Source organism: Trachypithecus francoisi, unplaced genomic scaffold (assembly GCF_009764315.1).
Source record: "Trachypithecus francoisi isolate TF-2019V2 unplaced genomic scaffold, Tfra_2.0 Lachesis_group5, whole genome shotgun sequence".
In the NCBI taxonomy this organism is placed as follows: Eukaryota; Metazoa; Chordata; class Mammalia; order Primates; family Cercopithecidae; genus Trachypithecus; species Trachypithecus francoisi.
In genome coordinates, this window is record NW_022681470.1 from 84,500,586 (window position 1) to 84,527,378 (window position 26,793).

The window sequence follows — 26,793 nt, forward strand, 5'->3', positions numbered from 1 at the left end:
GAGCCATTTGAGCAAGGGGTTGGCATGATGAACGTGGATTTTATTATAGGAAGAGGAATCTGGCAGGAGAGTGTTCCATGGCTCAGAGCCGGGGAGCCTGTGGGAGTTAGAGGGGTTTTTCTTCCCACTGCCTCTCCCTGAATGTACCTGGACAAGAGCCTCCCATGCTGTTTTCTCCTTTAAGATGAAGTGGTAAGGAATACCAGTGGGCATTTGTGTCTCTGGTTTCCAAGCAGGCCACCAGCACTTTGGACTGCTTCTCCTGAATGATGTCTCTTACAACAGCACTAAATAAACTACACTGGTCCTCCCCCAGCCCAGCCTGCCTCCCAACTCAGGCGTGAGACTGTGCCCGGCAGGAACAACTGCAGGTTATCCAGACTGATCCCATTCACCCTGACCTCTGGTCTCACGAAGTCTGAACTTCATTCCAGAATGTCTGTGTGCTTGCAATAATAATTATTATAATGATGATGGTGATGATGGCATTAGCTAATGGTTTTTAAGCACCTACTGTATGTCCTGAATGCTGTTACATGGATTTATCCAGTCCTTTCAAGAACAGATGAGGAACATGGATTTATCCAGTCCTTTCAAGAACAGATGAGGAAACTGAGGCACAAAGATAAGCTCACATGACTTGATTTAGGTCACACTAGCAAGTCAGTGGCAGAGTCATGGTGTGAACCCAGTTCACCTAATCTCAGAGCATCTTAACCATGTCACCAGTATCACTTCATGAGCCAAATATTTTAATTTGAATGTTTTAAGCAGTAAACTTCAGTAGGTTTTTAGTCAGAAAACTAAATTGCCATCAGGACCCTGCGCTTGGCTGGTTGGCCTTTAAAAGCCTTTTGTGTCGGCGGCTATATCAACTCCAGAGTGGGAGAGGCTGCTCTGGACCCTCCAATGCTTGCCTGTGTTGGAGCTTTGAGCCCACGCGGGTCACTCACAGCGCTGGGTCCTTGTCTGGACTATCATCAGAGGCTGGAACTTTGCCTTCTGCTGCTTTTATATCACCCCCAACCATGCCCAGCTCCCAACCCAGTGCTCACCACAGGGCAACTCACCCAGGGAATCCTAAGACTATCTTAATCTCCCAATGGATGGAGAATGGAGGTTTGTAGTCTGGGACGTCAAAAACCCACTGTTCTGCTAATTTTCTCCCCTTACCTGTTAAACAGGTTACCTAGCTCCTGAGCCATGATGGATCCAGGTCTCAGCTTTACTTCTTAAAAGCTATGTGACTTTGGGCAAAATACTTAACCTCTCTGTGCCTTAGCACCCTCATCTGTAAAATGGGCATAATTTACCTTCTGAAAATGATTGAGTTAATACATCTCTGTGCTAAGTAGAATACTGAGCCCAGAGCCTGGCATATACTAAACTCAGAAAAAGCAGCTGTAGTTATCATCAGCATGGTGGGCTGGTTCTGCTGCTCACAAAATAAAAACATCTGTGGAGCTGGTTACATTCATGTCAGTGCCTAGTTGCTTGCTTTTTTTTTTTTAAAAGAAAAATTTAGCAGTATGGGATTCAGTGCCTGCTTTTAACAAGCTCTTGTTTATGTTATTAGCACAAGAATGTATAGTTTTTTTAACAGTTCGAAGAAAAACCCCAGTAGTCTGGAAGCCACTTTCAAGGGAACTTGAAGTCCTTAGCCTAGAAGGCAAGTTGAACCCTGGAAACTCCCTTCCTTACAAGGCATGACCCACTGGGACATCCGGAGGCTGTGGGTACAGACCTGTGTGAAGGCCATGGCGAGCTCAGACCTCTCCGCCAGGGCAGACAGGCCAGCACAGGCCAGCGTGTGTGGCTCACCAGGAGGCCACTAATGCCCTGCAGTCAGAAGGGACAGTCTTGAGAGCCTTTGGAGGTCTACTCTGTGGGTCACGGTCTCTAAGCTCATTCACTTTTGATTTCCTTTTTCCGTTTCTTGAAGAATAATGGAAAAAGAAGGGGCAGGTGGAAAACTTCTGCCTAAGGGCAAAGCCAGACTCTTGGGAAGAGGGTTGCAGGGGGAGACTCTTAGGAAAGGGTCCCCATGGAGGCGTCCTGCCTGGCCATAGGCATGGGCTCCCTCTGCTCCCCTTCCCTCTCTTCCTCCAGAACCGGGGTTCTCAAAGTAAGTGCCTGGGACCCGCAGTGTCAGCAGCATCTGGGAACTTGTTAGAGATGCAGATTCCCGGGCCCCACCCCAGACCTGCTGAGACGGAACCCTTAGGGGTATGGCTCAGCACTCTGGACTAGTCTTAAGGTGATTGAGACGTTCACAGCAGCTTTAGGACCAGTGCCTCAGACCAGCCTCCTGAGAGGCCCTTGATTCTGTATGTGGAGTAAAAGTTGCCAGCAGGTGTGAGCCAGCCAGAGAATAGCAGGCTTTCTCAAACTTTGGAGGGACCAACTGAGTTCATTTCCTTTGACAAATGTTGGTGACCTGTCTGCTCAATCCTGAGCATGGTGCTTGGTGCTGGAGAGAGGGGGAAGACAGATGTGGTCCTTTTCCTGTGGCTGATGGTCCTTGTGGTCCTTGTCCTGTGGCTGACATCTGACTGGGAAGAGAGTTAGGCAGATTCAGGAAGTGGTTACTGCTGCGCTGGAGGGGATGGGCACAGGGTGCTGGGAGGCATGTTGGGGAAGCCTTCCCAGAAGAGGTGATGTTGGTGCTGAAATCTGGGAGGAGGAGAGGAGGTGTGCCCCCCTGTGCACAGGCCTGCAGGAGGAAGCCTCTCTGGTTCCAGGAATGGGTTGGCCTGGCTGGAACCTAAAGGCAGTGGAGGGAAGGGCAGAGCCATGGTAAACGACTGCTGCATCACCCAGCGAGAATATCAGATGCTGAAGGGCAGGGGAGGAGGCTTGAAAGAAGTATGTGGTGGCCGCATTCCTCAGGGTGGGAGCCCTGGGAGGATGAGGTGGGGGTGGTAAAGTCAGTTTGGGACATATTTCCTATGGGAGGTACCTATAGGTGATTGGGATGCTAGGCTTGCAGTGGACGGCTGCCCTGGGGAAGGCTTCTCAGCATGGACTCTCCCTGACTCCCACTCTCCCTGGATCCTACTCTCCCTGGTTCACTCTTCTTGACTCCCACTCTGCCTGGCTCCCGCTCTCCCTGGCTCCCGCTCTCCCTGGCTCCCGCTCTCCCTGGTTCACACTCTCCCTGGATCCTACTCTCCCTGGTTCACTCTTCTTGACTCCCACTCTGCCTGGCTCCCGCTCTCCCTGGCTCCCGCTCTCCCTGGCTCCCGCTCTCCCTGGTTCACACTCTCCCTGGTTCACACTCTCCCTGGTTCATACTCTCCCTGGCTCCCGCACTCCCTGGTTCCCGCTCTCCCTGGCTCCCGCTCTCCCTGGCTCCCGCTCTCCCTGGTTCACACTCTTCCTGGCTCCCACTCTCCCTGATTCACACTTTCCCTGGCCCCCACTCTTCCTGGTTCACACTTTGCCCAGAAGAACGGCCTTTTGTGCCACTTGCTTTTGGCTTCTTTTACCAGTCATGTTGAGGCTTTGGTGGCAGATATGACTGCAAGAGACCCGAGGACGGTGGGTCCTTGGCTTTTAGAGAGAACACACACCATGCTTTGCTGGGGAGGAGCTGGTTGATAATGCCACACTCTGTATTTACGGAGGAGATTGAACAGCGGCTTGGTAATGCGGACAATGTCCGTGGCCTGCTGTCTTAGAGGAGATGAATGACAGACGGTGAGTTCTGGCTCTGAAGGGGGACTTGGAGTGTATATGGCATCCTCAGAGTAAAATTCCTTCCTCCCGGTGGGTCCTGAGTGTACAGTGTGTGATACTCTCATCTGCTGTCTATCAGGATTGCCTGTTGAATTCATTTTAAAAAAGGACACAACTCATTTTCCTATTGATATATCTTCTTGTATCTGGCCAGTTAGACAGCCCGTGGGGGTGTCTTTTAGTTTTGGAGACTAGATTTGAAGGTCTCCATGACCCAGATAATTACCAGCTCGTATGCAGGTCAGGATCCCCAAGTTGGAGCCTCGTCTCCAGCGTGAGTGAGACGGTGTCCCCGAAAGGTCAGACAGTGAAAGTTTGGCCAGAAAACGCCCTCCTGTGGTGGGAACACAGCCTTGTGCAGCTTTCTCAACCCCTGTCCCTGGGGTTGGGAAGCTGCATTTATCATGGTTCTTTCTTTCTCCAGACACTTCAATAAAGACATTTATTTACTTCAACCGTGATCCCCACTCCATCGTGCTCAACTAGTCACCGAACCAGCATCAACTCCATTAATAGTCCTAATAATAAAGCCCCTCAGATGTCAATATTTGATCCTCATGTTTCAGGATACTCCTCAGTAGCCATTGCCATAGTATAGCCAAAAACAAGCATTATGCCACCCAAATAAAGAAAAAAGACTGTCAACCCCACAAAAGTCCGTTGGAGCAGTTTAGCACCTTAGGACCAGAAAAGGGGCCTGATGAGGCACCCAGAGCCCTTCCGAACTGAACTACTGAGGAGGGATGGAAGAGGTTGAGCTTCACGCTGGGCAGCGGCAGCTGGTGGGGGTGGGCTTGGAGCCCCATGTCCCAGCTCCAGGTCATCTCTTCCACTCTGCCTCTGATCCTGGCATGTCAGCATCAGTTGGCCTCCAGCTGTCTTCCTGGTGTCTGTGCCCATTATAGAGGTACGGGCATGCCATGCTGCCATGAGCCCTGGGCCAGGGCAGGTTCATCCAGGGCCTGCAGAAACTAGCCTGGAGCACTGGGAGAGGTCAGTGAACTTGTGTTGAAGGAACCTCTGGATGACTTTTTATTTTGGTTTCATGTCTGGCTAGTGGATACTCCCAAACATGAGCACCTGTCTCCCACCTCCACTGCTTTATTATTTGTGGCCACTCTTTTGGCTGTCCCCTCCTCAGAGGAGAGCAGGCAGGCACATGGAGGCCTTCAGGAGGCCGCTATACCAAGGAGGCACAGAGCCCAAACACTCCATTTCTGTTACTCACAGGCGAGACCCCAAAAACGTGCTCATGGAGTTGCAGGAAGAAGTAGGGTGGGTGGGAGACTGGTGTTCCTAGCCAGGGTCGGGTACTTGCAGATGAAGTCATGATGCTGATAGGATTTTTAACTTGTGTACTACATGTGTTTGGGGGCTTTTATTTCTTTAAAATCATGATGAAAATACCTCCTTGGTGTAACTGTGTGCCTGGTTCTTGGTGCAGCCCTGGAAGGGATTTGCAGTGAAATTGTGGGATCGTTGAATTATGAGGCACTTTGGGATTGTGGTGCATTAGAAGTAGGGTTTTAAGACCTAATTTTTGAAAGCAGAAGGTGAGAAAAGTTCTGGATAGGTGTTTCCTTCTAGTAGTTATTCCCCTTCCCTCCTTTCTAATTCTGTGAGAGCAGAGACTCCCTTGCAGAAAAATACCTGGTGTTAAGCTGGCATGGTGGTGCGGACCTGTAATCCCAGCTGCTTGAGAGCCTGAGGTGGGAGGATCGCTTGAGCCTTGGAATTTGAGGCTATAGGGTGCCACGATTATGCCTGTAAACAGCCATGGCACTCCAGCCCAGGCAACATAGTGAGACCCCTCTCTTAAAAAAAAAAAAAGTACCTGATATTGTTGAGGTATAAAGGGTTCACTTTGTATGGTAAGGGGAGGTGTAGGTGTGGACCCTGAACAGTAGGTCAGTGATATTTGTCAAAGGGGGGTGGGTACAGGCTGTGGTTTTGAAATGAGTCTACATGTTATTGTGCTCACAGATGACAGACTGTGTTTATTAGCAACATCTGTTTTTTAGCAGTGTTTATTGATTTGAGAAGAACAGGTTTTGCCTCCCAGTTTGCAGGGCCATATATCCGTAGGGTATTCCCCTCGTCAGGCCCTCCTTCCAGAAGAGTGGGCGCTCACCATCTCTGCTTCCTGGCTCTGGCACCACTGTCTGGGGTGGGACTTGGCACCAGTTGGGAGTTCACTGATACGTATGTAGGATGCAACTGTTTAGGTAGGAAGAAAGGCATAACTAAGTACTGTTCAGTGTGTACTTTTTTAGATGGCTTATTTATTTGCCACTTTGAAAGTAGGACATGTGAACTAAGAAAGCTACCCACAGTGCTCCTTGATGCTTCCTTTTTGATTCTGCATCATGTGGTGGTGCTTGGTGGTGTGGTGGTGATGGCACTTGGTGGTGGTGGTGCTTGGTGGTGGTGGTGGTGGTGGTGGTACTTGGTGGTGGTCGTGGTGATGGTACTTGGTGGTGGTGGTGATGGTACTTGGTGGTGGTGGCAGTGGTACTTGGTGGTGGTGCTTGGTGATGGTGGTAGTGGTGGTGGTAGTACTTGGTGGTGGTAGTGGTGGTACTTGGTGCTGGTGCTTGGTGGTGGTGGTGGTGGTGGTGGTGGTGGTGGTGTGGTGGTGGTGGTGGTGGTGGTGGTGGCAGCAGTGGTGATGCTTGGTGGTGGTGGTGGTGGTGGTGGTGGTAGTGGTGCTTGGTGGTGGTGCTGGTTGTTCATTTCTTTTGAATGGTGGTTAGGATCTTCCAAATTGATTGCACTGTGGGTCTGGACTGCAGTTTGAAAACATCGGTTTGGTGAATAGTTGAAGCTGAGGGTGGGCCGACCCTGAGGGGTCAGGGAGGGGCTCTGGTTGTCCCTTGGTCTGTGGATATCTGTCACAGGCCTCACTGGGCAGAGCAATGGTGGCTGGGCAGGGACAGGCAGCCTCAGCCCCTGAGGGTTCGGGTTGGAGCACCAATGCTGTGAGTGGTCCCCTGGACCTTGCAGGGAAGTTCTTTGGGAGTTGGATGCTTCTGCCCCAGTAGGCAGTTTTGGTCCAGAGGGAAGAACCCTAGACTAGGAGTCTGTGCGCCTGACTCAAGTCCTGGTTCTGCTGTGAATCATGAATCATGCCACCTGTCCGTGCCTCAGGTTTTCCGTAGGGTGCTTGTGAGGCCCAGGAGAGGAAATGTGTGGGAAGCAGCGAGCACACTGCACCACCGACTCAATGGTCTTTATTCTGCTCTATTCCCCTGGAGTGTCCAGTGTCACGTGGAGTCTCCCTTGAGTCCCGGGCCCTTTCTTATCTCTTAGCAGAAGGGGAGATCAGTGGAAAAACCAGCCCTCTGGACCTTCTGCTCAGAGTTTGGTGTGGAGTTGGTAGTGTGGGTTTGGCCTGCAGAGGCCCGGGGCCTCCCCTGACTTGGCCTCCTTTCTTTCAGCCCCAAAGGATGGCTGCCATATTAGGAGACACCATCATGGTGGCCAAAGGCCTTGTCAAGCTGACCCAGGCGGCCGTGGAAACCCACCTGCAGCACTTGGGCATCGGAGGGGAGCTGATCATGGCGGCCAGGGCCCTGCAGTCCACGGCTGTGGAGCAGATGGGCGTGTTCTTGGGGAAGGTACAGGTAAGAGTGGGAGGGGTGCTGGCAGGAAGAGGGTGGGACCTGGAGCTCTGGAGGAGACCAAGGGCCGTGACCATGGCAACTGGTCTGTGGTGGCCAGGGCCTGAGGGCCCACCAGCTAATGTGTCCCACAGTCCTTCCAGGGTAGGACAGGGCCCCTGTGTGAGGTGGTGGCAACTATAACAAAATTCCATAGACTGGTGGCTTAAACAATGCACATTTATTTCTCAAAGTTCTAGAGGCTGGAAAGTCCAATATTAAGGTGCCAGAAGATTCAGTGTCTGGTGAGGGCCCGTTTCCTAATCCGTAGATGGCCATCTTCTCACTGTGTCCTCATGGGGCAGGAGGAGGGCAAGGCTGCTCTCTAGAGCCTCTGTTATGAGGGCATCAATCCTATTGAGGAGGGCTGTATCCTCATGACTTAATTACTTCCCAAAGGCCCCACCTCCCGATACTATCACACTGGGGGCTAGGTTTCAACGCGTGCTCTTTGGAGACACACACATGCAGTTTTTACCGGGGCCCGGGTGTCCATCAGCTTGGCTCAGCCTTCGAAGGCCCTTCCCACTGAGCCTGCTGAGCCTCCGCCAAGGCCCGACCTCATTTTTCTCCTTCAGTTTGCTGAGGGTCTCTGGGCTCTTCACTGGGGGCTCTCCTTTCCTGGGTGGCAGCTGGCACAGCCCTTCCAAAAGCAGCTTTATCTCCAGCCTCTCTCTCATCCCTGTGCCATCTAGGGGTAGAGATGACCTTTTGTGCCGAGGTCCAGGAAGCCTTGACGTCTTACTCCAAGGGGTGGTTTTTAGTGAAATCGTGTGCTGGAGAGGTGACTATAAACAGGGCTGGCTACAGCAGAGCACTGCCCACCATGGCATCACCTTGTACAATCACCAGCAACTTCCCTGACATTCAGGGAGATGGGATTGGGGGGTGTTTGTGTGCCTGTTGTGCGTGAGCACCTGGGTGTGTGCTTAGGCATGTGTGCATTGGAGGTTGTGTCGCAGCCTCTCTCCTTCCACATCTCTTCTGTGGATGGCTGATGTTTAGACAAAGGTCACTGCCCTCCTGCAGGCTGTGAGGCTGTTGCAGCCCCCACGCGTCTCAATCTCAGGTTTAGGACCCGCAGGCCCTTCCTTGCCGCTCTGGGAGGATCCTGCGGTGATGCAGTGGCTCTGTCACCGAGCATGCCTGCCTTTAGTGTTCAGAAGTCCTCATATCTGTGCTCTCCTCCAAGCCTCATTGCTGCCCTGGGATGGGGGCCGGCCTGGACCATCACCTCCATTTCTCAGATGAGGAAACTGAGACAAAGCAATTGGCTGCAAGACTCATAACGAGTGACAGGACCAGAATTCTTGTCCCCTCCCAGCCTGGACTCCGTGCTCTTGCCGTCCCCTTGCCTGGTTCGGTGCCTTAGTGTGGGGCCTTGGCCTCACTCTTGGGTGTTTTGCCCGTGGGACACTCAGAAAGTGGGACACTCAAAACTTGGGTGTTTTGCCCAGCTCACTCGGACCCGCCCAGAAATGAGACAGCCTGGGCAGGCCTTAGCCATAATGGCAAGTGGGGCCTCCAGATCAGGCACTCTCCAACCCTCTGCTCCTGAAGTGTGTCTGGAAGGGGCAGGGCCTCCCCCTCAGTCACTGGGAGGTAGGGGTGAGTGATGAGCCACACCACCCAGGAGGCACTGAAGCAGGGTAGGCACTGGAGCAGGGTGGCTGCCCGCAGTGTGCTGCCATTCACTCCCTCAGAGCAGGGTGGCCGCCTGTGGTGCGCTGCCATTCACTCCCTCGGAGCAGAGTGGCCGCCCAGGGTGCACTGCCATTCACTCCCTCAGTGCTTCCCTTTTTGCTGTCTCCCTTCTTGCTGAGGGGAGGAAGGTCACGGACTCCAGGAGCTTGTCTCCCTCCAGCCCGTCAAGGTTGCTCTTGGCATTCGTTCAGCAGATACTTACTGAGCTCGGGTCCCCTCGGAGCCCTGGGGAACCCCCACTGGCCTTGGGCTTCCACAGTGACACCGACAGGTGTTAGTGGCACAGGGCCAGGGGACCATATGGGAGCGATGGGGCAGAAGGAGGGCCTTGCCTAGGCTTCCTAATGGCAAGGCTTTCCCAGGGGCTCTGTGAATTTAAATGTGATGCCTGTGAGTTTTTTTTTTTTTTTTTTTTTTGAGATGGAGTCTTGCTCTGTTGCCCAGGCTGGAGTGCAGCGGTGCAATCTCAGCACACTGCAACCTCCGCCTCCCAGATTCAAGCAATTCTCCTTCCTCAGTCTCCAGAGTAGCTGGGATTACAGGTGGCTAATTTTTGTATTTTTAGTAGAGATGTGGTTTCACCATGTTGGCCAGGCTGGTCTTGAACTCCTGACCTCAGGTGATCCTCCTGCCTCCCAAAGTGCTGGGATTACAGGTGTGAGCCACTGCACTGACCTAAATACAACTTGTTTCTACACTGAAAATAGTGTCACAGCCAGCAGGGCCAGCCTGGGTGTTGGATCCTGGCTCTGTCATTTGCTGCCTGGTGACCTTCACCAGCACATCAGCCATCTTTGCCTCAGTTTCCTGTTTTTGAAGTGAGCATAACAGCCTGTCTCTTTCCTCCCTCCCATCCTGTGACATCTCAGACGGCAGAGCGAGAGGCTTGGGTCTCCCGCTGTCTGCTTACCCTGCAGGCAGCACGTGGCTGCCTGCGCATTTCATTCCTTTCAGTTGAAGCCGGGAATCCAGGCCACTGGTCTCCCTCCAGAAGCTGGTGCTGTTCTAATTATAGGCTCCTGGGTGCTGTTTCCTGGCCCTGTCTGTGGCCTCCAGTAACTGTGACTGTGAGGAGCCCTATTTTCAGATGAGGAAGTAGCAGAGAAGGGTCAGGAGCTCACTCAAGGTCACTCCTGGTTCAGGAGCAGAAAGGACCTGGGCCCGAAGCTTAGGCCCTGGTGACCGTCACAAAGAACACATGGCATATCCTTTCCTCTGCCCCTCCATTTCCCTGAGCCCTGAGCTCCTAGGGACGGCCAGGCCTAGTCCTGGTTGTGACCACCTCTCCAGTGAGAATCTCTTACATGCACACTCCGGCTGGCCGGTGGCATCCATGTCTGCAGTGAGCTGTGGGCTTCGGTGGGCCCATCAGTATGCTTCCCTCACCCCTTGCCGGCCTTAGGCTGTGTGTTCACCTCTCAGAGCTTTCCCTGTCGTTTGCGCCCTGGTTTATCATCTCCAAAGCCCTGGAGGCCTCCTTGGCCCTGTTTTATAGGCAAGGAACCCGCTGCAGGCGTAGTGTGCACCTGGCCTGGCCCCGGCTGGTGCTCAGTGTCCTACCTAGGACTACACAGCAGAGCCCAAACAGAAGCAGGGCTGGAGCCCAGGTCTCGGCTCCCAGGCTGGGAAGGGTGCTGGGTCTTGGGTGCAGCACCGTGCCATCTCTGGAGGTGGGAGGGGGCGGGATGCTGGTAGTGTGCTGTCCTAGGCAGCAGGGGACAGGCAGGGAGGAGCTCCTGGTTCGCTCTTGCTCTCCTCATGCTGGTCTTTGCTCCCTGCAGGGTCAGGATAAACGTGAAGAATATTTTGTTGAGAACTTCGATGGCCCAGAAGGGGAGTTCCACTTCTCAGTCCCGCAGGCAGCCGGAGCCTCCACAGACTTCTCTGCAGCCTCCGCTCCTGACCAGTCAGCACCTCCGCCCCTGAGTCATGCCCACAGCGAGGGCCCAACTCCTGCCTTCGTGGCCAGTGGACCCTTTAGAGAAGCCGGGCTCCCCGGCCAGGCTGCCTCCCCTCTGGGCAGGGCCAATGGGAGGCTCTTTGCAAACCCCAGAGACTCATTCTCTGCCATGGACTTTCAGCGAAGGTTCTTCCACCAGGACCAATCCCCTGTGGGGGGCCTCACAGCTGAGGACATTGAGAAGGCCCGGCAGGCTAAGTCTCGCCCCGAGAACAAGCAGCACAAACAGACGGTGCGTCTGGGAGGCCCCTGGAGGGCCAAGGTAGCTCCCACCCACAGCAGTGATGGCCTTGGGTCCTGCTCTAGGGACTTTTCCTGGGTGCTGTGGTCTGGGGTTTTTAGGAACATGGAGGCCTCCTCTTGGTGGAGTGTGCTGTTAGGCGGAGATGCTGCCCGTGGGGTGGAGAGGAGATGTGGGGGCAACAGGAGCCTCTGAAGGTTGGTCCTGTCCCCTTGGCTGATTCCACAGGTCTCTTTCTGGTCTCCCTCCAGCTTAGCGAGCATGCCCGGGAGCGGAAGGTGCCCGTGACGAGGATTGGCCGGCTGGCCAACTTCGGAGGTAAGGTGGCTTTTCTGTGTGCCCCTGGGCCACCTCATCTGCCTTGCCTGGGCACCACACTGGGGCCTGTTTGGAGGTGGGGACCCAGCAGTATCCTGGGGAAGGTGTTGGGGGAGGAGGTGGCAGCAGCTGCCCCTGCATGAGCTATTGGGGGAGCTGGAGTTTTTCATGGGAGGATGATTCAGTTACTGGATTCCAGCTCTGCCTGGCTCTCCCCTGTGGGTTGGTACAGGGTCGATGCCGTGCCAGGAGCTGAGCTTGGACTGCTCGGCAGGCCTTGCTTGGAGGCGGTGTCTGCAGCATCTCTGTTCCACCCCTGCCTCAGGCTCACTACCAGTCGGCTGCTTTGGAGGCCTCTCAGGAAGGAGGCTGGGTAGTGAGGAAAAGCTCTTCCCTGGGGCTGTTCAGCAGCTCAGCAGGGCTTTCTTTCCCTTGGGACCAGACATTTAGGGAGCCCATTTGCTGGGTTCCCCCAGTCCTGCGGCTCATGAGTGGAGTGACAAGATGCCGTGGCCTCCAGCTGCTGCTATTTCAAGCCATTTTTCTGTACTTTTCTTTGGGGGGTTGAGTAGTCATCGTGCCCAGTACACGTGCGCTCTTTTTATACAAGTTGAAGGGTGATTTTATAGCGAAGATTTATAGCAGTTGTGTCTGCTCTGATGACATCATGTTTGTCATGTCTGCTGCTAATTCGCTGGCCCAGATGTTCCTGTTAAAATGCCATCTCCTTTGCCGCAGTACACTGTAAGTTAGTTACTGGGATTGCATTTCTTTAACACTCAGCTGTCCTCAGTAGGTTCTCCAGGTGATATAATTAATGCAAGCCACAGTTTTGGTGGCTTGATTTGGACCCTGAGCTTGGGTGAGTGGTTAGTTGCAGGGCTGTAGGCAGCAGATGTCTGAGTGGTCCATGATGGTGCTGGTGCTGGGTGGGTCATGGAGACGCACTCTCATGGATCTGCCTGTCGCTTTTCTGGTTTATGTTTCTCCTCCCATACACCGTCCATCATACATGCTGTTCTCTGCTCCTGCCTGTTCTCTTTTGGAAACCCCATCCTACTTGTTCAAGACTGGTTCTGGGCAGAGGCTCATGTACTGTTGTGCTCCCTGAGAGCCTGGTATTCTAGGAGCTGGGTAATGTGTGGGTTCTGACATTGAGTGATGGATGGCCCCCCTCTCCAAGGTGCCGAGCAGACTTGGTTAACTGGATAGAATTTTCTCAACTGTAAGGTTTTCTTTCCTAATTGTTACCTTAATATTTGGCACCCACTGTTACTTAGCCGTTCAGGAATTTAGTATGAAGTGTCATCTATGGGATAGCCAAGAGTATTGCTTATTTCCTTTTCCTGGGGTAACATTTCAAGCAGTCCCTCATAGAATATCACACCTTCCTGAGTTCTGCTGTCAGAATGAGTTTTAGAGTCACTGCTCTGATGGCCTCTAATGGTCCTTATCCCCTGGAAGACTTGACATGTTACCTGCTTTGCACATTGGCTTGTCACTGGGTAACATGTATTATTTCTTATTAAAATATTGAATGGAGGCTGCCTTCTTTCTGCATGATTTTGAGGGCAGGAGCTACCCTGTTTTCACATCGGTAGCTTTTCTCTGTCCCCTCCCTCTTCCCTTCACTCTAGACTCTTGGTAAGCCTGTCCCTGGAAGGCTGAGTTGGACGTGTTTCAGGATCGGTGCAGTCCTCGCCTGGGAGTGTTTGTGGGGTGGGGAGAAGTGGTAGAGCTAATGCAGGCTGTTTGGGAAAAGTGGTCAGAATGAAAGTCTTGATGGTGAATTAGAATCTGGTGGAGCACAATAAAGTCCTGGCGAAGCAGGCAGAAGTCAGACCCTTTTGGGTGACGGGTTAAAGAAGACGGAGACTGATGTGGAAATGGTTATATATAGGAAGATGTGTAGGAAAAAAAGGTAGAGGGCTCTCGTCAGAGGGTGGGGGATTATGGGCAGCCAGAGGGAGCCTGGGTTAGTGGAGCTGGGGTGCTTTGTAGCATCAGAAGCCTCTGGAGCCTTTGCTGACACCTGCCTGATGCATGGAGCCGTCTGTGGGTGTCTGTGTGCTGGAGGATTGCCCACAGCTATGATTCAGAGACACGCATGTTGTTGCCCAAGCAATTGGCAGGTGATGTTTCAGGCTTGGAGATGGCAAGATGGGTGAAAAGAGAAGCCAGGTCAGGAAGGAACGTGCCGTTCTGGCCCTGGTGGGGAATTCTGGGCCTTCTAGCTCACCCAGTTGAACCTTCCAAACTGTAGGTTATGAACCTTTAGAAAACTGTGAAATTAATTTAATGCATCAGGATCAGCATATAAAAAACAAGTTAACTGTAATCTCAGCACTTTGGGAGGCTGAGGTGGGAGAATCACCTGAGGTCAGGAGTTTGAGACCAGCCTGGCCAACATGGTGAAACCCCATTCCTACTAAAAAAAGTACAAAAATTAGCTAGGTGTGGTGGCATGTGCCTGTAATCCCAACTACTTGGGAGACTGAGGCACAAGAATTGCTTGAACCCAGGAGGGAGAGGTTGCAGTGAGCTGAGATTGCGCCACTGCACTCCAGTGGGGATGACAGAGTGACTCTGTCTCAAAAAACAGAACAATTTAAACAGAATGGAATTAAATAGAAAAGATTAGAATCAATATTGTACATCCTTAGAATGAACTATACACATGGCAAGATATTTTAGTTTCAGAGACATATACATACTATTTAAGTATATTCTTCACTGCAATGTGAAATATATAGCTTACTGGTGGGTCACTGTCCAGTTTCCACTGTTCTACTTTGTTCTCCTAGAAAATACCTCTAACCTTTCTTCCCTTCATGGAGGAAAGGTGTTTTTCAGGTGCAGACTGACAGACTTTAGGACGTTTTTACATGGGGTTATGAAGGAAGGGGATTGCTGTAGGTCTCAGGGAGGTAGGGCTGCTGCAGGGACCCAGACGGGTTTTCAGCAAGGTTAGCAGTAGGTATTCAGCTATATAGAAGTGGCAGTCAAGGACTTTCCAATTCCAGGGGCTCATTTTGATGCTGAAATGGGGGCATGAGTCCTAAGTCCAATTTGGCTATGGGACATTATGACTGTGATGCTATGGGCAGGATAATCTGTGGATATTAGATTTTATTAAAGAGTGGTGTGAAAGAAAGGGTCATATATTGGATATGGGGTCAGAACTGAACTTTAGGTCATCATAATAGCTGGCCTTTAATTACAACTCTGCTTCCAGTGTGACCTTGGGCCCTACCTTGGTTTTCTCTTTTGTTATAAATAAGGGTCTGGCCATTGATTCCAAATGGGAATATTTTGGTAAATGTTCCATGTTTACCTGAAAATAATTAATGTTGAGTGTGGCGATCTATCTAGTCTGGTTTATTATTCATATTGATCAGATTTTTAAGTGATTTTGGTTTGCTTATTCAATAAGCTATTGACAGAGGCATTAAAAAGTCCGCTATGATTGTGGATTTACCTACTTTTAGTCTGTTGACTTGTGCTTTGTATGGTTTGAAGCTACGTTATTTGTTGCCTACAGATTTAGAATTCTTTTTTTTTTGTTTGAGACAGAGTCTCGCTGTGTCACCCAGGCTGGAGTGCAGTGGCACAATCTTGGCTCACTGCAACCTCTGCCTCCTGGGTTCAAGTGATTCTCCTGCCTCAGCCTCCGGAGTAGCTAAGACTACAGACGCATGATGATCTTGATCTCCTGACCTCATGATCTACCCGCCTCGGCCTCCCAAAGTCCTGGGATTAAAGGCATGAGCCACCATGCCTGGCCAGATTTAGAATTCTTATATCCTCCTAGAGATTGACCCTTTGTTCTTATGTTATGCCTCTTTTCATCTGGGTGAAAGTCTTCATTGTCTGATATTGCTATAGCTACATTCTAGCTTTGTTTTGGGTAATGCTAGCATGTTATCTATTTTTTCCCCTCTACTTTCAACTTTTAAAATGTCCTTATATTTAATGCATATCTTCTTTTTTTTTTGTTTGAGATGGAGTCTTGCTTTGCCACCCAGGCTGGAGTGCAGTGGCCGGATCTCAGCTCACTGCAAGCTCCGCCTCCCGGGTTTACGCCATTCTCCTGCCTCAGCCTCCCGAGTAGCTGGGACTACAGGCGCCTGCCTCGTCGCCCGGCTAGTTTTTTGTATTTTTAAGTAGAGACAGGGTTTCACCGTATTAGCCAGGATGGTCTCGATCTCCTGACCTTGTGATCCGCCCGTCTCGGCCTCCCAAAGTGCTGGGATTACAGGCTTGAGCCACCGCGCCCGGCCTTAATGCATATCTTCTATGAGCAGCATATATAGTTGGTTTTTTTGTGTGTGTTTTAAATGTAGACTGATACTCTTACAATGAGAATATTTAGTCCATTTACATTTAAATGCAATTGCGGATGTGTTAGAGTTTATATCTACTACCTTAGTTTTTGTTTGTTTACTATTTGACCTATCTGTTATGTCCCCCCTTTTCTGTCCTGTCTTGCCTTCTTTTACATTAATCAAAGACTTAAAATTATAGTCATGCTTTTTTTTTTTTTTTTTTTTTTTTTTTTTGGAGACAGAGTCTCGCTCTGTCACCCAGGCTGGAATGCAGTGGTGTGATCTCGGCTCAATGCAGCCTCAGGCAATTCTCATGCCTCAGCCTCTCGAATGGCTGGAATTACAGGTGTGTGCCACCATGCCCAGCTAATTTTTGTAGTTTTAGCAGAGACAGGGTTTTTCCATGTTGGCCAGGCTGGTCTCAAACTCCTGGTCTCAAGTGATCCACCTGCCTCAACCTTCCAAAGTGCTGGGATTAAAGGCAGGGGCCACCACACCTGGCCCTCATGTGTGTCTTAATAACAAGGATTCAGTCTGAGAAATGTGTCGTTAGGCAGTTTCATCATTGTGTGGACATCATAGAGTGTACTTATACAAACCTAGATGGTATATAGCCTGCTACATGCCTAGGCTGTATGGCATAGCCTGTTTGTCCTAGCCTACAAACCTGTGCAACATGTTACTGTACTGAATACAGTAGGTAACTGTAATACAATGGTATTTGTGTATCTAAACATAGAAAAGGTATAGTAAAAATATGATATAATCTATCACTGTCATATATGCAGTCCGTTGACTGAAATGTTGTATGATGCATGACTGCATGTTTTCTGTTAACTCTTATGTTTTATATTCCTTTACTGTTCTTTTGGTGATCACTCTTGAGATCACAGCATGCATCTTGACTTATTACAATATAAAAATAAGTGATTGATTATTTTACTACTTCTCCAGTAATGCTAATACCTTAGAACACTTTTTAGATATTATTAAGATATATTAAACGGCTGTGCGTGGTGGCTTACGCCTGTAATCCCAGCACTTTGGGAGGCCGAGATGGGCAGAGCACGAGGTCAGGAGATCGAGACCATTCTGGCTAACACGGTGAAACTCCGTCTCTACTAAAAATACAAAAAATTAGCTGGGCGAGGTGGCAGGTGCCTGTAGTCCCAGCTACTCAGGAGGCTGAGGCAGGAGAATAGCATGAACCTGGGAGGCGGAGCTTGCAGTGAGCTGAGATTGCGCCACTGCACTCCAGCCTGGGAGACAGAGCAAGACTCTGTCTCAAAAAAAAAGAAAAAGAAAAGAAAAGATATATTAAACACCACAAGATATTATTTGTATAGCCCATATGAATTTAGATTTACCCACACATTTGCCCTTTTTGTGGTTCTTTCTTCCTGCATTTCCATAATTTTATTTGGTATAATTTTCTTTTTCTCTGAGGAACTCTCTTCTCTCTTACAATGTAGTCTGTTAATCATGAATTATTTTATTATTTATTTATTTATTTTTTGAGATGAAGTTTTGCTCTTGTCACCCAGGCTGGAGTGCAATGGCACGATCTCGGCTCACTGAAACCTCCACCTCCCGGGTTCAAGCGATTCTTCTGCCTCAGCCTCCCGAGTAGCTGGGATTACAGGTGCATGCCACCACACCCAGCTAATTTTTGTATTTTTAGCAGAGACAGGGTTTTGCCATGTTGCCCAGGCTGATCTTGAATGCCTGACCTCAGGTGATCTACCTGCCTCTGCCTCCCAAAGTGCTGGAATTATAGGCATGAACCACCACGCCCAGCCTAGTTTTTATTTTTTTGAAAATGTCATTATAGCTGGGCATGGTGGCTCAAGCCTGTAATTCCAGCACTTTGAGAGGCCAGGGCAGGTGGATCATGAGGTCAAGAGATCGAGATGATCCTGGCTACACAGTGAAACCCCATCTCTACTAAAAGTACAAAAAGTTAGCCAGGCATGGTGGTGGGCACCTGTAATCCCAGCTACTTGGGAGGCTGAGGCAGGAGAATTGCTTGAACTGGGGAAGTGGAGGTTGCAGTGAGCCAAGATGGTGCCCGTACACTCCAACCTGGGCGACAGCTCCGTCTCAAAAAAAAGAAAAAGAAAATATCATCGTACTTTGTTTTTGGAAGGCATTTTTGTTGGGTAGCATATTTGATGTTGAAAATATTTTTGCTGGGTAGTATATTCGATGTTTCCTTTGATCACTTTAATAATATTCCTCTATTGTTTTCTTACTTTGTTTTTTTGAAAATGTGGCTATGAGTTTTATTGCTGCTCCTTTGAAAGTTATGGCTTATTTCTTTTCTCTGGCTACTTTTACGATTTCCCTTTTGTTTTTGTTCTCTAGCAATTTGACTGTGACATGCTTGAGTGTGGTTTGCTTTGTATTTATTCTGCTTGGGGTTTACAGAACATCTTGAACTGTGGCTTCCGTCAGTTTTGGAAAATTTTCATCGTTTCTTCAAATATTGTTTCTGTACTATTCTATCTCTCCTCTCTTTCTGGGACTCCAATTACACGTATGTTAGATCTTTTTCCTCTGTCTCCTTTGCTTTTTTCTGTATTTTCTATCCCTGTTTCCATTTATCCTTCAGTCTTGCAGGTTCAGAGGAGATGACTTATCTCGTCTGTACCTATACATTGGGAACTGGACACTTACAGAAATGAGACTTTAATGGATAGAGAAGACACTAGAGAAGACTTGCCAGAAGGAGTTGAGCACTGCTTTGTGCATAGCACTGTGGTGGTTCCTGGGGCCTTCACACAGGGACTTTCAATCCACATCATTAAGGCAGAAGGGGAGAGAGGAGAAGGGGAGAGAGGAAGACAGGAAACAAAAAGTAAAGAAATAGGAAGCAATGATACTATTTGATTCTGTGTAGAAAGGTTTTTGAAATTTGACCTGTGAAAACAAGGAGATGCTCATATGAGAAAAAGCATGTCAGTGGGCCAGGAATGAAGAGTAAAGGGAATGGACCCTTGGGTATCCTATTATTTTTAAAAGGTAAAAGGTTAGGGTGTCCCTTACTCCCAGAAAAATACTTTGCTTTTAAATATAGTTTATGAGACTCCATTGAGTTTCCTAAGAGGTAAGGTAACTCTCTTATGCTAGAAAACAGGCATTGCTTAGGCTGTTGGCTCTTGTTGCTTAATTTCCCAAAGATGCCAGTACACTTTGGATACTGTTAATACACCAGCAGCAAAGCTCTCTCTGGTACCATTGTGCCCCATCCCCCCAAACTTTTGTGTCCCTCATCTCAGTGGTAAAATTTAAAACAAACATTGGGTGAACGGGCTTGGGGTGGATATTTTTTAAATTTTGCATGTAAGAACATTTAAAACAAAGCAGCACCATTTTATACCATCACTTTATGTTTTCAAAAGGATGTTTTAACAGTGCAGAAGTATAAAGGACATACTTCAAGATAGAGGATAATAAATGGAATGACTTAGTTTTGTGAAAGACTCACGATATCACTTGGTTTCTGGACACCATTCAAGACCTGGCTGTAGCTTGCCATGGCCTTGAGAGCCATCCCACAGCAGCGATGCTGTTGGACCCTTTGGCTGGGACCTCAGGACCCCCTGCAGCAGCACTGTGTGCTCTCACCTGCTGGCATGATGCCCCTTTGTTGACAGGGCTGCATACAAGGCCAGCGATGAGTGGCAGGCAGTGACGCCAGCACGATTTGCTGAGGGCACACGCCATGCTTCCTGCAGTGCCAGTGCTCTTCTGGGTCCACTTTGCAGCAAGATAGGTGCGCTCTAGATCCAAGAGTTTTGCACCCTTGGCAGGGGCGTGGGAGTGTGTTTCTTCCTTCTCAGGAGCCTTCTTGAAAAGGGGCTTTTCTGTGTATTTCAGGAGCTCTGTGTTGGAGATGAGGATGGTTCTTATTCTCTCCTGTTACAGATGAGGAAGCTGAGCCAAGAAGAAGCACATGGCCCAGGGCTGTATGGTTATTTGTGACATCCCTGGGACTAGATCCCAGGCCTCTGTGGTGCGTGTGGAAGTCTGAGCCTGGCCAGGCTCTGTAATTAGGCCCCAGAGGGGTGGTAGGGCTTCCCCTCCCCTACCAGTCCAGTTCTGGGAACAGAGAGACAGATCCCGAGAGCCTGTGAGAGCAGCCGCTAGGAACTCCTCTCGCCTTCTGGTGCGCCTTCCTCCCGTGCTGTGGGCTGCAGCTCCCCCCAGGCTCCCTGTCCTCCCTTGAGGCTGGGGGCAGCTGGAGGATACCAGGTGGTGATAGAGAAAGACTGAATCGCTGGGGATTCAGGAACACCTGGAAGCGAAGGGAAGCCTCCTGGCCCGCTGCATTTTCTGTGGGGATTTCTTGTCTGTCAGACGAGGGTTGTTGGATGCCTCAGTAAAAGCTGGGCTTAGTGCAGCGCCTGGTTTGTAATTTGCTGCTGTTTATCCATAGCTGTATCTTTACCCCTTGCTGGTAGAGAAATTCCCCCAAGCCCTTCTCTGCAAACAGGCCTAGTTTCTGGCAGGTAAAGCCAAAGCTCCAAGGAACTTTACTTACTCACCCCTGCCCGTAAGCACTTTTCACCCAGCCTGCTAGGAAGGGCCCTGTTTGTTGGCAGGTGTTTGATGTTTGGCATTTTTTTAACCTCCTGGTGTCCATCTGGTCAGAAGCCGAGTGACTGCTCACGGGAAGGCCCTGTTTGGCTCTGATGACCTCCCAGAAGGACTTTTGGAAGGATGGGGCCTTGTGAGGGACTGGGCTTCAGAAGTCATAGGAGCAGCCTGTGTTCCTGCCTGGGGGAGAGCCTGCCCCTCCCTCCCCCATCATTCTTTCACTGCATAACTTCTCTTTGTGAGAAACATGTCAGAAGCTTTCCTGGAACAGGCCAGGAGGGAAGCGAGGCTGCTGACAGTGGCTTTAGAGCCTGGAGCTTGTGCTGGGGCCGGTTGTCCTCCAGGACTCCCTTGTTGGCCACGTGGGCCAAGCCGGAGGTGGGGGTGCTCTTAGAATGTGGATCTGAGCAGCGAGAGGTGTTAGGTGTCCTGAGGGCTGTGGGGGTGCTGAGTGGTGGTGCTGAGACCCGGGGAGTCTCGGCTGAGGTGCTTATCTTCTGGATGCCTCCAGTGCTGGCTGGTTCTGATGGAGGGCAGAGGCTGGCCTGGGGTCCTGAGCAATGCGCTGAGCCTGGGGCGGAAGGGCCTCCGTTTTTTCTGGGTTCACTGGTGCAGGAGCTCGTGAGGCCAAGGTCAGGGTTGCCGGCCAGCTGGACTGGTTTCTGCCCCCTGGGGAGCCTGCCGATGGAGCCTTTCTGTCCATCAGTGGGCAGTGCCTCAGCCTGGCACCGGGCTGGTCGGTGCTGAGGGACGTGTGGGACCTGAGGCCTCCTCTGTGGAATGTTCTTTTGGTCATTTGTTTAATAACAGGTCCATGCCAGTGGAGAGCTGTGAGCCCAAAAGTGGCCAGAGAACAGTTTGCGGGGGGTCCTGATGGAGGGTGGTGAGGGGGACACACCTCTGCCTGCAGAAGGAGGAGCTTAATGTGGCCCACCCTACAGCTGTGGCATCTCTGGTAACCTGTGGAGCCACCTGCCTCTCTTGTGGGCTTGCCTCTGGACTTGCTGCAGGCAGAGAAGAATCCAGACACAAAGAGACATTGGTGAAGGTCACTGCAGTGCGCAGGCTAGTGTTGCCGGTCTTCGTTTATTTTGCTAAGTCAGATCGTGTGCTGGAGTGCTGGCGGGGCAGAGGTGGGCAGGCATCAGGGAGTTAATGTTTAAGTGGGGACTCTGGCTCCCAGCCGAGTCCGGGGCTTCCCACAGCGAGAGAAACAGCTGATGTGCCTGCCAGGCATCCCTGTCCCAGCACAGCAGACATCTGTATCATGTGTGTGTCATCACTCCTGAGGGCCTGTAGGCTCGGCTTATCCTTTCCCATGCTGCCCATTATGGAGCCGCCAGCCACACGGGGCCTTAGAAATGCGGCTGGTCCACAGTGGGATGTGCTGAGTATAAAACATACGTGGCGTTTACAGACTTTGTGCACACACACAAGTGTAAAATATCTCTGATATTTATTTTGATTACTTGTTGAAATGATAACATTTTGGGTATATTAAGTAAATTATACTATTAGAATTCATTTTGCATGTTTCTTCTTGCCTTTTTCAATGTGGCTGCTAGAAAGGTTACAATTATATGTGTGGCTTGCCTTCTATTTCTTTTGTTCTGCGCTGGTCCAGCCTTTTTGAGCAGAGTCACTGGAACAACAGCAGCCACTTGTGTGGCCTTTGCGTGTGCCTGGCCTGGCGAGTGCTCTACTCACGCCCTCGCGACAGCCTGGGAGGCAGGGGCTTCCCAGACAGCTGGGGACATGGAGGGTGCACTGTTGCCCAGGTGTGGGTAAAAGTGTATTGCAAAAACATTTTTTAAAAAATTGAGTTATCTTCTTTTTATTTTTAAAATTTACTTTTCATTAAATTTTCAACAAGTTCTGTATTTTTCATAAAAGTCATGCATAATCACTGTAGAGAATTTGGACACATGGAAGCAGATGCGTTTCCTTGCACCTTAAACAGAGCGTCTTGGCGTGAGCCCAGTCCCCCAACAACCCCCTGCTGCGATGTTGCCTGGCTGCTGGGTGGTGGGGCTGTGGGGCTGCGATGTTGCCCGCGTGCGGGGCTGCGGGGCTCTCCGAGGCCGGCTCATTGCGCGGCCACTCTGGTCTCAGCCCTGCCAGCCGTGTTCACTGTGCCCAGCCAGGTGCTCTTCACCCTCTCTCTGCTCACCCTTGCCTACCTTGGAAAGCCAGCTAGAGCTGGGTATAAAGGAAGAGAATACTGGCCCTGGGTGAGGTGTGGCATTAGTGGCACCTTCTGGGCTCCTGGGCAGGGGTGGGGGGTGGCTTTCTTGAGCAGCTGGGATCATTCATTGACTGGTTTTTGGATAAATGAGGTGTTAGTGGGCCTTGATTCGGAAGATTGTGAAAGAGGATAAAGGGAAGGCCTTGCACCCCATGGTCCTCAGATGTCAGTGTTTGCCAGCCCCGCAGAAAGGGCAGGGTGGGCGAGAGGGCCTTCCATTCCCCAGCAAGGGTTCCACCTGAGCCCCGTGTCTCCCTGGCTTGGATGAGGGAGAGCCGAAGGTGTTCTCACTCTCACCACCAAGTGCTTTGTATGCCTGTGGCAGCACCTTTCCTGTTCCAGTGAATTAGGGAAGTCTGGGTGATTGGAGGCTCTTCAGACCTGAAGGGGGTGGTTGTGTTCTCAGGGTGCCCTGTGTGGTTGGGGTGACCTTAGTCTGCGGACCATCCCTGGTCTGTCTTCCCATTTGTGCTGGGTCCTTTCCAAGTGCTTCCCAGCTGACATTACTTTGGGGTGTCCGTGTGCCCGTGAGCCTGTGGATTATCAAAGGTGATGGTGTGGGGTGGGGTATTCCTGAATCTTTTTCACTGGAAACACCTACTTCGAGCCAAATGTTCTCTTAAAACAACAGGTGGCATCTCCCACCTTGTTCCCCACTTTTCAAAATGCTGGCGTGGCAGCGAGGGCCCCTGGTGCAAGCGGTGTCTGTGTGGTGCTGCCCCAGGCCTTGTGGGTGGGTGGGTGGCCCCAGCCCTGCATGAGCACTGAGTGCCCGCCCCCACCTCCTTGCAGGTCTGGCAGTGGGTCTTGGCTTTGGGGCACTGGCAGAGGTCGCCAAGAAGAGCCTGCGCTCCGAGGACCCCTCAGGTGAGCCGGCCCCTTCAGTGGGAGGGGCAGGGTGGGCCCTGGGACGGTTGAACCTGTCAGCCCCCAGCCCCGCCTTTGCTCTGGGAGTGTCAGCCAGCTGGGCCGCATTTGCATGGGGTTCCACGGAAGTGGCGTCCCTGGGGTGATGAGGTTGTTCATACAGATGGATTGACCTGCTTTAGAGGGGGTGAGGCTGGAGGCCCTTCCTCCTCCCGGCCCAAAGTGGCCACTTAGCCCCTTCCTTTTGGCTGCATGCACACCCACACACCTGCACACCCGGACACCTCCTTACACACCCCCCTGCACACCCACCAAACACCCGCACACCTGTTTACACACCCTCCACGCCCACTGAACACCCACACACTTCCTTACCCTCCACACACCAGCCCACCTCCTTACATCCTCCACACACCCACCTCATACCTGTACACCTCCTTACACACCCTCCACACACTGCACACCTGCACACATCCTTACCCTCTGCACCCCCACCACACACCCGCACACCTCCTTATCCTCCCCACACCCGCACACCTCCTTATCCTCCCGACACCCGCACACCTCCTTATCCTCCAGACACCCGCACACCTCCTTATCCTCCCACACCCGCACACCTCCTTATCCTCCAGACACCCGCACACCTCCTTATCCTCCACACACCCGCACACCTCCTTATCCTCCAGACACCCGCACACCTCCTTATCCTCCACACACCCGCACACCTCCTTATCCTCCAGACACCCGCACACCTCCTTATCCTCCACACACCCGCACACCTCCTTATCCTCCAGACACCCGCACACCTCCTTATCCTCCAGACACCCGCACACCTCCTTATCCTCCACACACCCGCACACCTCCTTATCCTCCAGACACCCGCACACCTCCTTATCCTCCAGACACCCGCACACCTCCTTACTCTCCGCACATCCACCTCACACCTTCCACACACCAATCGCACATGCTCCACACACCCACCTCACACCTGCGCACCTTACACACCCTCCGCACACATACCTCCTTACACACTACACACCCACGTCTCACCCACACACCTCCTTACTCTCCACACACCCACCTCACACCTCTCACCCACACACCTCCCTACTCTCCACACACCCACCTCTCACCCACACACCTTACACACCCACCTCACACCCGCACACCTCCTTACCCTCCACACACCCACCACCCACTGAACACCGCACCTCCTTACCCTCCACACACCTTCTTACACACCCTCCACACACCCGCACACCTCCTTGTCAACCCACCTTTTGCTGCTGCCCTACTCTCTGGGAGTCCCTGTGGCCTGCTGGTCTGGCTGGGTCAGGTGTGGCTGGGGGAGGGGAGGTGTGCAGGCAGATCCTGAAGGCTGCTCCTCACCAGCCCAGTAACCTGGGGAGGCTGTAGCCTCTGCAGAGGCTCCTCATCTATGAAGTGAAGGTCACAGCCAGGGTCAGGCAGGTGGTCAGGTCAGGACACTCATCCCACTGAGGTTGTGGCTCGCTGTGGCTGGACTCTCTGGAGAGGTTCTGCGGACGGACCTCACTGAGGCTTTGGGGGTTCGTGCCGCTGTGATGAGGAGTGGGGCACACTGAGCTTCTGCCGCCTTCTGCCTGTGAGCTCCAGGCTGGGCGCCTCCTCAGACCTCTTCAGGCATGGGGGGGCGGGCCAGGTGGGTGCGAGGTCAGCCCAGCAGGGGCTTTCCTGTTAGTGGGGCCTGGGGTGTGGAGAGCAGCGCCAAGGGAGCCATCTGCTTGGTGGATTTTCCTAAACACATTTGGAGTTCTGGGCCAAGTCCCCTGGCCCCGGCCCATTCAGGGAATGTCAGCTCATCCTGGTATCACGCCCTTCCACCCCGCCATGGGGACCCCCAGAGACATCCAGTGACTGGCCACACTGCGGTCCTCACAGCCCTGTCTGCCAGCCGGGGCTAGCCTCCGTTGGGGGCCCTGCCAGTCCCTGGACGTCCCCCCTTCACCCACCAACGCTGCCTTCTGGGACGAGGGTACTAGTCCCTCCCACAGGCCCTGACTGAGTCCTGGGGCACGGGCGGCATGCATGTCCTTGGAAGGAGCTGAGGACGGAGGGCTTAGCAAGGGTATTTTTAGCGTTAGTGCTGAAACCCTCAGGGAAATGAAGCCTGGATTTCTCTGGAAGGAGAAGCCAGCCTTCCCCCACTGTCCGCTTCAGTCCTCTCCAAAGCTGGCTGTTCTCCAGACTACCTCATCCAAGCAGGGAAGAGGCTAGGCTGGCTCCACAGTTACAGTTGGTGTTCTTTGTCAGGGACAGTGGTGACCCCAGGCTGGGGGTTAAGAGGCCCAGGCATCGGTAGCCCTGAGAGTGGGACCCGAGGCTTAGGCTAGAGTACGGTGGCCCTGAGCAGCCCCAAACTGTGCTCCAGCTTCCTGACCAGGCCCTGGCACCCTCTAGCCTGGAGGACGCCGGCCACCCTGGCTGAGCTCTGCCCTGGAAGGACCTTTCCTGAGCTGGGGGCACGCCGCCGTAGCCCTGGACCCATCCCCATTTGCTAAGTCATTCTCACAGCCAGCCCTGCCTGGGCAGGGGACATGCCTCTGGCCTATGGCGTTGACCAGTTTTGCCGATGGGCTACCTGGGAAAGCCCTGCCTGGGTCAGGCCCTGTCCGCATCTGTCAGGAGCGCTGCCGCCAGCCGAGGCCTGCTCTGTGTGTCGTGAGGAGATGGACTGTCCCTCCTCTGGCCTGGGGCAGTGGCCTCTCCTAAAGGTTTTCCTCTCTGCCTGCCCCTCCCCAGGGACCCAGGCCCGAGCCCCCAGCCCGCAAGTACCACAGGGCTGGGGGCAGAGGGGACATTGACTGCCTTGCCTTTGGCGCTGGCATCTGCTGCTGCCTAAGGCAAGGGGGTTGGCCCAGGGACCCTTCTGGGCCCAGCCCTCTTGGACTGGCTCTGCCCATGGGTCATAGCTCAGCCTCCCAGGGCAGCTCAGCCTCTTCCCCCAGAGTCGTTAGGTCTCCCACCTTCCCAGGGCCCTCCCTGCTGTCTGGGAGCCTGGAGTGAGCCTGGCCCCTTTCCATGTGGCTACCTGCACATGTGGGCAGATGCGGGTCTTCTCTGAGGCTCCTCTTCTGGGCTGCAGGGCCTCCGTTCTC

General features: G+C 52.1%; 1 protein-coding gene across 2 annotated transcripts in view; it reads left to right on the forward strand.

The window, feature by feature from the left end:
• Window positions 1–26,793, forward strand: part of COQ8A (coenzyme Q8A) — a 42,235-nt gene that overhangs the window by 8,778 nt on the left and 6,664 nt on the right. For both annotated transcript variants that reach the window (XM_033200691.1, XM_033200690.1), the window contains exons 2-5: window positions 7,176–7,361; window positions 10,883–11,293; window positions 11,554–11,620; window positions 23,582–23,656. In XM_033200691.1, coding sequence (XP_033056582.1) covers window positions 7,185–7,361; window positions 10,883–11,293; window positions 11,554–11,620; window positions 23,582–23,656 — 730 coding nt within the window. In that variant the 5' untranslated portion in view covers window positions 7,176–7,184. The remainder of the gene's footprint in view (window positions 1–7,175; window positions 7,362–10,882; window positions 11,294–11,553; window positions 11,621–23,581; window positions 23,657–26,793) is intronic.